Source organism: Ailuropoda melanoleuca, chromosome 8 (assembly GCF_002007445.2).
Source record: "Ailuropoda melanoleuca isolate Jingjing chromosome 8, ASM200744v2, whole genome shotgun sequence".
In the NCBI taxonomy this organism is placed as follows: Eukaryota; Metazoa; Chordata; class Mammalia; order Carnivora; family Ursidae; genus Ailuropoda; species Ailuropoda melanoleuca.
Window position 1 is genome coordinate 128,098,774 of NC_048225.1, and position 12,020 is coordinate 128,110,793.

The window sequence follows — 12,020 nt, forward strand, 5'->3', positions numbered from 1 at the left end:
GCCCCGGCCGGTTCTTCCTCCTCCGCGGCGGCACGGGCGGGGGCGGGGGCCGGGGCGGCACCAAGGCCCAGCCGGCCGGGGGGTCCCGGGGCGGCACCGGTGGGGGCGGGGCCCGGCTTCGGGAGCGGAGCTCCTTGAAGGTGGTGACTTCCCGGGGCGGGGCCGGGGCCGGGGAGCAGCCCAGCGAGCCGCTAGGGGGCAGCTCGCTGTCGGGCGAGAAGACGATGAGCCAGTCGCTGCGGTCTTTCTTGATCTGCGGCACCAGGGGCAGCCCTGGGCCCCGCTTGCGCTTCTGGGCCAGCTCGTGGAAGGACGTGATTGTCCGGTGGGACGCTGGCTCCTCGCTGACGTCACTCCGCCACCCCGCATCAGCTTTCCCCGCATCTGTGTTCGAGCTGCGATCAGTTACTCCTCTGGTGCTTTTCCAACCAGAGTCGAGTTTTCCAGGTTCCGTTTTCCAGCTAGAGTTAGTATTCCCACTGATCGTGCAGCCGGAGTTATTGTTCTTCGTGGTTTTCCAGCCCGCGTCAGTTGTCTCCGTGTCAATTTTCCAAATGGGGTTGATTTTCCAACTGGGTTCGGTTTGCCCAGCGTCGGCTTTCCCATCATCCGCCTCCGGGAGCTCGGAGGAGGTGGGGAGGTCCTGCTCCCCACCGTCGTCCTCTTCCTCTAGCCCTGGGGAAGGGGGGTCCTGGCAGGTGGTCAGGGCGTTGCAGTTGGAGTCGAGGTCAGGGCCCGGTGGGAAGGATGCCCCGGAGCAGGAATCGGGCGAGCAACAGAAGCTGTCGGGAGAGCAGGCGCCAGGGCCTGCGGAAGCCAGTGGGGAGCCCTGCTCCAGGGGGATGATGCTGGGCTGAGGATGGACGTCCTGGTCGCCAGGGAGGCTCCGCGAGTACACCGAGATGGGGGACTCGTCGGGACTAATATCAGAGCAGGAGCTGAGAGAGGAGGAGCAGCCCGGGTCCGAGGGAGAGGCAGCCCCCTCTTCCTCCTGTGCTGGGTCTTGATGGTTTTCTAAGCCTGGCCCGTGCTCCTGGCAGCATCGGCAGGGCACAGCTGGGCTGTTGGAATTGGCGTCCACCAGGGCCCCGCTGCAGGGCCCCCGGCTCTCCTTGCCCCCTGTGTCCCCGGGGGGAGGGGATGTGCTCAAGGGCCCCTCCCGTAGCTCAGGACGGCGGGACAGGTGCAGGCCCAGAGAGACATGCTGGAGGTGAATGTGGTTGAGGTTGCAGAGTAAAGCCCTCTGAGGGGACAGCATTGTGCCGGCGGCGACGGGACAGCCGCTGGAGAATCAGGAGGATTGGGCCTCTCACACCCGCCTACCTGGCAACCGCAGATGCAGACCTGGAAGACAGGGAGAGTGATACCCAGCCAGAGAGGACGCGAGCCTCCAGAAGGACACGGAGGTGATGGACAGCGGCAGCAGGCATGAAAGGCGCCGGATGCTTTGGACAATATTTAAATGAGACGCAAATGTCCATCCACTGACCGTTAGTTTCCACTGCAGTATTTGCAGGTGGAGCCGAACTGAGCCCCCCGGGACTGGGGCGGGGAGGTTCAGAGAATGCGGCTGCGCTCTGGATCTCCGTGGAGGTGCGGGGGCTTGAAAAAGGATGGGGCCCAGAATGGAGTCCCGGATCCTCTCTGCTGCAGTCTGGCCCTGCACCGCACCCCTCTCCCCACTTCCCCAGCCTGCCCTTCACTCCCAGGGGAAGGGGCCGAGGGAGGCCCCGCCCAGATGCTCTGAAACGGGGTGGGGGGAGGCGAGTCTGGCTGGCTAATGCCGGAAAGGGGCGGGCGTGGGGGCAAAGACCGAGCAGCCGTCAGCGAGCCGGGCCCGCCGAGCAGGTGGGCCAGCCGACCCCGGCAGCCTTGGCGCGCTTGCCCATTCTCTCCGCGCTCGTCTCCGTCACCCAAGCGCCACCCCACTCCTCCTCTGCGATTTTACTGCTCCCCTCTCCCGCCCCACCGCGCGGGCCCCGATGCGTCCAACCACACCCATGGCCGAGCCTCCCTCACCAGGGTCCTCCTGCAGCCACTGCGGCTGGGCTCCTCCACGACTCCCAAGGTCCCCGCCGGACCGCGCCGACTGGCAGGGGGGCGCTAGGACAACCCGCCGGCGCTGCGCAGCCGCGCCCCTTCACGCATGGGCGGGGCCCGGGCCCAGCCCCCACCGCTCGACGTCGTGCGTGTGTCACCCACCTAGGCCGGCGCTTAGCTTTACGTGCCGAGGGGTCCTGCAGGCAAGCCCCCGGTCCCGGCTTCCGCGCGGCCACCCCCAACCCCGCCCGCGGCGGCCGGCGCTAGCACAAGCAGGCACAGACCGAGAAGCTTCGACAATTTATTGAAAGTTGCGAGCCTCCCCGCCCCTCCCCCCTCCCGCCCGCGCAGTCTCTAGGTCACTTCTTCCTCTTGTAAATCTTGTGCGCCAGCCCCAGGAAGACGGCCGGGGGCAGGGGCGACGCGTACTGCTCGATGAGGCCTATGAGGTGGCTATAGCTGTCCTCCTCGTACTGCGTGAACACAGCGGGCAGGTTGAGCTCCTCGTACAGCGCCTTCACCCGGGCCACCTTCTCCGCCTCTTTCTGCCCATAATTCTCCTGGCGGGGGTGGGAGGCAGGGAAATGGGCTCAGCACGCCCCAGAACGCCCCTTGTCCACCCATTCCAGCCTCCAATGTCAAGGGTCCTGGAGCGCCTACGACCCGGAACTTCCCTCTCCCTGCCACTCTGCTCGCCTGCCGGCTGCGGCCTCAGTTTCCTCTACCTGGGCACTATTGACTCCCGGAGCTGGCTAACTCGGGGAAGCTGTTGCCGGCATCGGAGGGTGTCTGGCGGCCTTCCTGGCCTCTACCCACTAGAGAAGCCTGTAGCACGGGACAGAAAATGTCTGCTGATGTCGCCAAACGTCCCCTGGGGTGCACGGTCGCCCCCCCCCCCTTAATCCTTGCTCTGTCCCCTTTCCTGGGAGCTCGGGGATCCGCGGCCTCCCAGGCACCTGAAGGAGCTGGCGCTGCTCCGGGGACGCCCGCTGCAGACACTGCACCACCAACCAGCTGCACTTGTTGTCCTGGATGTCTGTGCCGATCTTGCCCGTCACGCTGGGGTCCCCAAAGAGATCGAGGTAATCATCCTGGGCAGGGGGCAGAGGAGGACAAATGAAGAGGCCCCACGACGGGGCCCTAGATCAGGTGTGGCCTGCTCCCTGCCCAGGCCTTCCTACCTGAATCTGAAAGAACTCCCCCATCTCCAGCAGGATCTTCTTGGCATTGGCGTGCTCTTTCTCCCCGTCAATGCCCGCCTACAGGGAAAAGGGCATCAATAAGCCAAACACCACGGGTGCCTTCACTTTCCTTGCTGCATCTCCCAGGGCGCCCCGACGCAGTGCCCAAATCCTCTCCCCTCTCCGTGCAGACATCCCTGGCTTCCAGGCTCCAGGACGTCTCGGTGGTCTGACCCGTAGCCCACCTCTTTCAGCGAGGCCCTCGGTGCATGCAAGCAGGGACGGGTCAGCTCTGGAGGCCAGCACATGCCCAGCCCCTGACTCACTCTTCCCAGTCCTTCTGCTCCTCAGCTTCTTCCCAGATGAAAGGGCAACTCGGAGAAGCGAGGTCAGAGCGGGCAGGGAATCCCACCTCCTGCCTTTGGACCTGGTCTTCCTCCTCGCAACGTGAACCCTCCCCCCCAATCCAGACCCAGAGGGAGGGCGTAGTACTCCCGCGAGATGGGCCAGCCACTTGCATACCCCTTGCCTCCGTTCATCTTCACAGAAATCCTGGGGAGGGGACTTCATCGTACAGCTAAGAAGACACCCTCAGACCGCTTAAGTAACTTGCCCAGGGTCACAGGCCACTCAGTGGGGGCACCAGGTTGTCCAAAGTTGTCCGCTTTGTGCCCTCTGTCCAACAGCCCCATCAGTGGGCAGCAAGGGGCGGGAGGCTCACTCACCATATACATGGCAGCAGCCACAGGAAGATAGAACGAGTAGAAAGCTGTCTTGTACTTGACAATAGATTTGTACCTGAGAGGGGGAGGAGGTAAAGTCCTCAGAAGGGCAGTGCCCAGCAGAGCCTTCCCTCACTCCGGACGGTTCCCCCTGTCCCTCACCTCTTTTCAGTGAATCTGCCAACATCCACACTGCCCTGGGGGGCTGTGATGAGGTCCAGGGTCTGTCCGATCTCAGTCTGGTACGAACTCTAAGGAGGAGGAAGATGGCCCGTCAGCTGGGCTTTCTCTGGGTCTAGGAAACCCTGAAATCCAGGGCCCCACATCCCACACCATGGCGGTGAGAAAGGCAGCCAGACGCGGAGGGCCCCAAATCCCAAGGCCTACACGCATACAGACACAGTGCTCTCTCACCCCTGCTTCCATCTCAAAGAGGTGGAGAAGCCCTTTCTGCCACCACCTTCCCTCACTTCATTCCCTTCCAGGCAAACCCAGCTATCTCCCGGGCCCTGACCACAGAGGCTGCGCCAACTGCAGACGGACTCTGGCGCCGAGCCCCGGCCTGCAGCGCACCTGCAGGAAAAGCTCGATCAGGTTGAGGTAATAGGGCTGCTCCCGACAGTACAGCTTCAGCAGGCGGTAGATACAGGCTTCCAGAAGCAGTGCATCATTGATGGCGTCCAAACCGATACCTGGCTGGCAGGGACAGAGAACAGTCTCCAGCCATCCTGCACAGCTCCGTACGCGCTGTGTCACCACCTCCCCGAGGCCTGTCCCATGCCCACCGCTACCTTCTCTCCACTATACCTTCTGATACCAGCAGAGCTGCCCTCGTCGGGTGAGGGACGAATCCATGATGTCGTCGGACACCAGGAAGAAAGCCTGGAGCTGGGAGGAGAAGGCAGAGTGGAATCAGACCCTCGGGACTCCTCACTAGCGCTCCTTCGGCCAGAAACAGAGCTGCCACCGTTGCGAAACCACTGAGCTAGGACGGAAGGTCAGGCCGGGGAGACCGAGGACTTCCATTCTGTGCTGTGGGACTTGGGGAAGTTGTATGACCTTGCTGGTTCAGGCTTCCCACCGATAACATGAGACACCCAGGCAGATGTCGGACATCTCCTGACAAGCAGCCCTAGACAATCCGGGTATCAGAGACGAAGCATCACGTCCTCTTCTTTTGCCCAGAACTCGAGTGAATGCTTGAGACGTCTGCCTGCAGTGTGACTTTACGAGACTGCGGTGAAGTGAAAGGAGGCTGTTCTCTGTCGCCCCAGGTACTCTGCTTACACACGCCAGTGCCCAGGACAAAGCCTCACCTCAGGGAGCGCATTTAGGGGGACAGAAGTGCAGTCTGACTCGGGGACTTCCACCCACGGGTCTTACACCTGTAACCACGCCAGTGTCAGCCGAGGGCCTCTCTTCCAGGTGCCAGTCTACCTCGGGGTCCCAGAATGTGCTGGTCTTCCCAGCACGCTGTCCAGTCCTGGCATTCCCAGAGCTGAGCCCAGCGCTCGCCCCAGAGCAGGCCCGTCCTGAACGCCCGTCTAATGAGTATCAGACACTGTCACGGCCCCCCCCGCCCCGTAAGACTTCCTGCACTCAGGCTACACCTTCTGAGCCCTTAAAGACAGCTTTTAGGGGCGCGGTTCTAGACCCTCACTCCGCCCTGGCCTGCGCGTGTGGGCTCGTGGGTCTGCCTCGCTTGCAGCACCCGGCACCACCCCCCCCCCACCGGCTCTGGCGAGCGCAGCGCAGAAAGGACTGCGGCGGTCGCTGCTTTTGTCCCGAGTGAACCCTTGGGGACGGAGGCGCCCATCTGCACCTGTACCTCAGACCACACGCGGGGGCAGGGTCTGGCCGTTCCACACAGGAGCCATGTTTTATTTACAGAGTGCTGGCTTAAAGCCACTACCTCTCCCACCCACTTTCAACCAAGATCACCCAACCAAGAAGGTCCCCAAAGGGCATCATTTCACAGCGCCCCCTCCCCCCCGCTCTGCCCCACGGCAGGGATTCCTAACCCCGTGCACTGTCTGTTTCTTAGGGGAACTCACCAGTGCCAGAGTCCCACCCAGCTCACCTACACGAGAAATCTGTCCACAGTATTGGTCACCCATGGTGGAGGGACTATTCTAAAGATTAAAAGACTGAAGAAAAACCACCAAACACATTACTTGGTTGGATCCCAGATATTTCAAAACAAAACGAAACAAAACCAACTTAGAACGGACATTTTGGGGGGAATTAGGAATATTTAAATATGGAATATACATTAGATAATATTACTGTTGCTATGGTCAGAATGTGTCCCCCCAAATGCATATGTTGAATTCCTAACCATCAAAGCTGATGGTATCAGGCGGTGGGGCCTCTGGGAGCCCGGCCCCCTTCCACCACAAGGGGCCATGGCGGGAAGGCGCTGCTGACCCAGAAGAGGCCCCCATTCGTGCTGGGGCCTCCATCTTCAACCTCCAGCTTCCAGAAATCTGAAATACATGTCTGTGCTTTGTAAGCTACCCGGTGTGGTACTGGTTGTAGCAGCCCAAATGACTAAGACAGATGTGACAATGGCACTGTGGTTATGCAGGGAAATGTCCTTGTTCTTAGGAGGTAAACACTGAAATAGACAATAAGACGTTGAAGGACACGAGGCAGGAGGAGAAAGATAAAAGCGGAAATGGTAACAAAAGTCACCCAAGTAAAAACAATGGTGGACAGCTCAAAAGGCATCTCAGGGAAGTGCCAGCATTGCAGCCGGGTTTAAAAAAAAAACCCCTGGGGCTCCTGGGTGGCACAGCAGTTAAGCGTCTGCCTTCGGCTCACGGCGTGATCCCGGCGTTCCGAGATCCAGCCCCACATCAGGCTCCCCCGCTATGAGCCTGCTTCTTCCTCTCCCACTCCCCCTGCTTGTGTTCCCTCTCTCGCTGGCTGTCTCTATCTCTGTCGAATAAATAAATAAAATCTTTTAAAAAATAAAATAAAATAAAAAATAAAATAAAAATAAAAAACCCCCCAACACTCCCTGGTGAACCCACGGGGCAGCTGTAACTCAGGACGCTTCGTACTAACATGACCCACCCTGGCCCCATAGCTCTGCTCCTCTGCTCTGCCCAGATCCTCCCCGCCTCCCTGCCTCCTGGCCTTGCCTGGCGTCTGTGTGGATAGGTGCCCCACCCCAGTCCCCCAGGGCCTGCCCCTCAGTGATGCCACTATCCCTTTACCTCCTTGGAGGCAAATCCCTCTTAGCCTGCCCCATCTCGCCAGCTCCGGCCTGGAATTTCCAACACCCCCAGGCCAGAGAGTTCTACCAGGCACCTCACACCCTCCCCTGAGGCAGCCCCTCCTTTCACAGGCCAGGTCCCAAGTGTCTTCCCTTCTGCCCTGCCCTCACTGCCACACTCCTCGGGGCCTGGCTCCCCTCCTGGAATCCAGTCTCCTTATCACTAAAGAAGCCTTTAGGCTAGGCCAGGAAACCATACCCCTTTAAAAGGGGCAACTGAGCTGGGTACAGAGACAAGGACACATGGGGACTGGAGCAAAGCAGAGAGAGAGAGACAGAGCCACACAGGAGCACCCCCGCCCCGCCTTGGGTTAGTAGCTAGGATTCAACATCAGCCAGTTGATGCTACGTGGGACCCTAGGCACAGATCTAGCAATTTTCCAAGTGATGCTAGAAATCTGGGTTTTTATGTGACATCTCTTCTTTCTTAAATTTAGGGTGGGCTACAAGTTTTCAATCTCTGCTTTAGAATAATCCTCTGGAAGAACTATGTCCCTTTGATGGTTATCCTCTGCTCCGAGGAAAGTGCCGGCCCAGTCCCAAGGCCCTGGCCCACAGCTAGCTTAGTTTGTAGATTAAATACACACCTACTGCCAAAGACGTTCCCCACGTTTGTTAACCCTCAGCAGAAATCACTGTCCAAATCTGACTACTAATGCACAGAAACACACGAAGAAATTCATTTCAAGTTCATCCCTCCCCTCCCCTCAGAACACCCCCACCCTGTAAAGTCTCTGCTTCTCCTGCCTCCCCCCCTCTTACCAGCTCCACACACCAGCCCACAGTCAGGGCCCGCCGCAGACTATCAGCATCCTGCTTCCTTGGCTCCACCAGCTCCTGAAATGCTATCAGCACCGTCAAACCCCGATGGTACTTGCCCCCAACAGCATTGTACTCCAGGACCTGGGGGCAAGGAAAGAGGGATAGGGCACCAGGTTCCGCAGTGCCTACTCTAAGGTTTCGCCCTGCCCTCTCCCGCATCCAACCCGGACTGGACTTTAACCCCCTCAGGCCCCACTCTTCCTCCCAGAGCCTCTGGAATTGCGACCCTTGGCTTCTTCCCCCAAATCCTGGAGCACCGTTATCCTAGAGTCCCCCTATTCCCCAGGCTCTCTCTGCATGGTCTTCCTCAGTACATTTTTTTTCTTTTTTTTTAAGTAGGCTCCATGCCCAACAGGTAGATTGAACTCATGACCCTGAGATCAAGAGTCACATGCTCTACTGAGCCAGCTAGGCGTCCCATTCCTCAGAAAATTTAAAGCCTCCACAATGCACATTAAAATCTGCTCCCTTGGGGCGCCTGGGTGGCACAGCAGTTAAGCGTCTGCCTTCGGCTCAGGGCGTGATCCCGGCGTTATGGGATCGAGCCCCATGTCAGGCTCCTCCGCTATGAGCCTGCTTCTTCCTCTCCCACTCCCCCTGCTTGTGTTCCCTCTCTCGCTGGCTGTCTCTATCTCTGTCGAATAAATAAAATCTTTTTAATAAATAAATAAATCAAATCAAATCAAATCTGCTCCCAAGCCCACAACGGGGCTTGAACCCAGGGAAAACTCTGTACATGACATGGGAATGGCTGGCTCCTTCCCAGGTTCCAGCCCCAAAGCCACCTCTCCTAGACTTCCCAGCCACCTCCTCCCACCCACGGTTCAAACCGCCTGCAAAGGAAAAGCCTCTCTCATTGTATGAAAGATGAGGACCCAAAGTTGGCCAGAAGAGAGCTCAGGAGGGGACCCGGTGGTATCCCTTCCTGCTGGGAGTTCTCCTTTTGCCTTCTGCTGCCTGGCCGTCCACCAGCTCTAATGCACTGGGAAAACCTCCCTTTTAATCTCCATCCCAGTGTGGGCAAAACTTTTCCTTGGTTCTCCTCAGAAAAACGAGACAGCATTTGAAAAAAAATTACTAGATACCCCAAAAGAATAAAAAAAAAATTAGGCAACTCAAATATCCCAGCCACATTTCCTGCCCTGGAGCAGAGGTTTCTTTTCTTCTCTTTTCAAATTATTTATTATTTTACCAGGGAGGGGCAGAGGGAGAGGGAGACAAAGTCTTAAGCAGACTCCACACTGAGTGCAGAGCCCGTCATGGGACTTGATCTCATGACCCATGAAATCACAACCTGAGCCGAAACCAAGAGCCGGAAGCTTAACCGACGGAGCCACCCAGGTGCCCCTGGAGGAGAGTTTCTGATGATGCCATCCTCCCAGGTCCCTGACAAAGTAGCACCTTAGGACTTCTGGACACCTAATTCCCTTTCTCAACAAAATCAAAGACTTAGCAGGTTTTAGGCCTTCACCCCCAGGGGCCACCACCCCATACACGAGGCAGGATTGATGGGCTGAGTAAGTATCCCTGCTAAAAACCCTGCCCCCTCCAGAGGAGACCAGAGTCACTCAGGTAGAAGCCTGCCCCTCCTCCCACCCCGGTGTCACAGGTCACCCAAAAGCCACAGCTGGATCCCACACATATATAGAATGAACCTAAGAGTCAGTCTCTAAAGTCAGCAATCCTTCACCTCCTTGAGCCGGGCAATGGCATCTCCCATCTCCGGGTGGCCCACACCATCCTCGGTCAGCACTTTGACAATCTGGGAGAAGTGCTGAATGAAATCCTGCTTTGCTTGGTCATAAGGGTCCAATTTCTGGTCTCCATTCATTCTGAGGGAGGAGTAAAGTGCTCTGAGGAAAGGAAGGCCAAGTCAGAAACCTGAGCAGCTGCTCCCCTCCCAAGGCCCCTCACCCCCACCACACTCACCGAGGCTCCTCTGTCCACGCTTGGCACCAGCAGCGGGCACTGTGCCAGGCCCCCAGGACTGAGCACCCGTGCACCAGGGAGGGCCGCCGTAGGGGACCCAGCCACCTCTCCTGGGGCACCCAGCAGGGGGCTGGCAGCAAGAAGACCCCCACAGATCTCAGCCAGCGGGACAGGGGCATCATGGGGGTGGCATAGGGAGGGGGCACCGAGCACGCTCTGCAGGGGCAAGCACCAAAGGCAGATGCACGGTGGCGGCTCCCCAGGTCACCCCCACCACCCTTTTACCTCTGGGCCCAGAACACCCTCTCTTCTGAGCTGAGCCTGAGGGCATTTCCAGAAAGAAGGAAATGCAAGGAACAAAAAGTATGGCTGGCTGACCGAAAGTCAACGGGTTGCACTCAACACAAGTGCGCACTTAAAATAACTAACTCGGGGCACCTGGGTGGCACAGCGGTTAGGCGTCTGCCTTCGGCTCAGGGCGTGATCCCGGCGTTATGGGATCGAGCCCCACATCAGGCTCTTCTGCTATGAGCCTGCTTCTTCCTCTCCCACTCCCCCTGCTTGTGTTCCCTCTCTCGCTGGCTGTCTCTATCTCTGTTGAATAAATAAATAAAATCTTTAAAAAAAAAATAAATAAAATAAAATAAAATAAAATAAAATAAAATAAAATAAAATAACTAACTCAACGCCACCCAACTTTATCCCCCCACTGTCAACTCCTGCAGGGAGCCTCTGGGATCGCTACTCTCTTGGCTTCTCCCCCCAAGTCCCGGAGCGCAGCTGGAAGAGTCCAAACTAAAGTACCTGAGGACTAGGGCCTGGGAGGCCCCTCAAAGCGCCCTATTTTGTGGAGGGCCAACTGTGACTCGAGGAGGCAGGAAGATAGGTGGTCAGTGGCAGCGCCAAATCTAGAACCCAGGTCTCCCCTGATAGGCGGGGAAAGGGCTGTGCAGGCTCGGGGATACCCCAAGAGGAGAACTGCGCCGGAACCCGGGGGACCACAGACACGAGGTCCCGGGCTCTGGGACTGGGCGTCCCGAGCCTCGCAGGCAGCACTGGGACCGCACGGCCAGCGTCGGAGCAACACGGGGCGGCCAGAGAGGCTGCGGGAGCACACAGCCAGAAGACCAGCCGGTCGGGCCCACCGGCCCCCAACACGGGGGGCCTCTTGTGCCCCCGCACCACTACCACGGGAGTGAGGCTGAGCCTCGCACTGCGGCCCCAGTCCCAGTCGGAGACTTCTCTCACCTGCTCCTGGACGCCGGCTCTTGGGCCAGTCTTAGCGCGGAGCTCCAGAAAGCCGCTCCGCTCGGCGCACGGCCCTCTGGGTCCGGTAGTTCCCGAGCTCCCTTCCCTCCAGGCAGAAAGGCCTCACCAGACTACAGTTCCCGGCATGCCGCGGGAGGGATAGGACGACGCCATCTAGCGCGGGCAGGCTGGGCGGAGACGAGCCGCGCTGATTGGCTGCCTCCCCTCGTGTGAGCATGGGGCCCTGTGTCGAGCAACCAATGGAAGGGCTGCGCCCAAGGCCGGAGGAGCGAGACTGGGCGGATGCTGGAGGTGGGAGGAAGACGCCTGCTCTGGCTCCCAGCTGCCACCTGTACTACACACGGTAGTTATCAGTATGTCTGTGGGCAGCTGGGTGGAGTATAAAATTCCCCACGACCGGCTTTGCCACTTATGGGTTCTCCAATTCCCCGAGCCTCCGTTAACTGTCTCTCCTCATCTGTCCAACGAGGATACCGTCGTGAGACAATGCGCACAAAGTGCTGCAAGGGCTCAAGAAACAAGACCGAGAACAGAAACCTCTGCGCACGGCGTACCAGCGCACCATGGCTTGACCTTGTTGGCTCTCTCTCCACCAACCCTCCCAAATCCCGGTTACTCCACCCACTTAAAAGTAGCCCGAAATTCCAAACCACCTAGGTCACAGATCTGTTTTGTCATTAAGGAACAGAAACCGCTGCGCAAGGATATCCACTTTCACCACTGCTATTCAGCGTCGTACTGAAGTTGTAGTCAGAGCTGTTAGACAAGAAAAAGAAA

The 12,020-nt window shown here is 58.6% G+C and overlaps 2 protein-coding genes across 6 annotated transcripts in view; both read right to left on the reverse strand.

Annotated features, from left to right (window-relative positions):
• The window catches only part of LOC117803542 (RUN and SH3 domain-containing protein 1-like), a 3,110-nt gene extending 915 nt beyond the window's left edge, over positions 1 to 2,195 (reverse strand). Inside the window, exons 1-2 of the mRNA XM_034667689.1 lie at positions 2,020 to 2,195; positions 3 to 1,602 (exon numbers count right to left, since the gene is read on the reverse strand). Of these exons, the coding sequence (XP_034523580.1) occupies positions 3 to 1,258 (1,256 nt within the window). The 5' untranslated portion in view covers positions 1,259 to 1,602; positions 2,020 to 2,195. The remainder of the gene's footprint in view (positions 1 to 2; positions 1,603 to 2,019) is intronic.
• A 132-nt stretch (positions 2,196 to 2,327) lies between these two features.
• On the reverse strand, positions 2,328 to 11,366 carry FDPS (farnesyl diphosphate synthase). Of its 5 annotated transcripts, XM_034667499.1 has the most exons (11): positions 10,779 to 11,216; positions 9,975 to 10,190; positions 9,736 to 9,898; positions 7,986 to 8,126; positions 4,751 to 4,831; positions 4,517 to 4,639; positions 4,106 to 4,194; positions 3,947 to 4,019; positions 3,222 to 3,299; positions 2,997 to 3,131; positions 2,328 to 2,600 (listed from the first exon to the last, which is right to left on the reverse strand). In XM_034667499.1, the coding sequence occupies exons 2-11, from the start codon at positions 10,154 to 10,156 to the stop codon at positions 2,400 to 2,402; spliced, it is 1,266 nt and encodes a 421-aa protein (XP_034523390.1). In that variant the 5' UTR covers positions 10,157 to 10,190; positions 10,779 to 11,216; the 3' UTR covers positions 2,328 to 2,399. The 5 variants fall into 5 exon arrangements, with proteins under 5 accessions (XP_034523390.1, XP_011234431.1, XP_011234430.1 ...); XM_011236129.3 differs by lacking the exons at positions 9,975 to 10,190; positions 10,779 to 11,216 and adding an exon at positions 11,223 to 11,366 and having other exon boundaries at positions 9,736 to 9,877; XM_011236128.3 differs by lacking the exons at positions 9,975 to 10,190; positions 10,779 to 11,216 and adding an exon at positions 11,223 to 11,364.
• Between the last annotated feature and the right edge of the window lie 654 nt (positions 11,367 to 12,020).

What these genes read in the sequence shown, in the direction of transcription:
- FDPS (XM_034667499.1), bottom strand. Translation starts at nt 10,156, where the DNA reads ATGATGCCCCTGTCCCGCTGGCTGAGATCTGTGGGGGTCTTCTTGCTG. An exon ending in CCATTGCCCGGCTCAAGGAG is followed by an intron (nt 8,127 to 9,735) that starts GTGAAGGATTGC and finishes CCTTGCCCCCAG; the next exon opens with GTCCTGGAGTACAATGCTGT. An exon ending in AGCAGCGCCAGCTCCTTCAG is followed by an intron (nt 2,601 to 2,996) that starts GTGCCTGGGAGG and finishes CACCCCCGCCAG; the next exon opens with GAGAATTATGGGCAGAAAGA.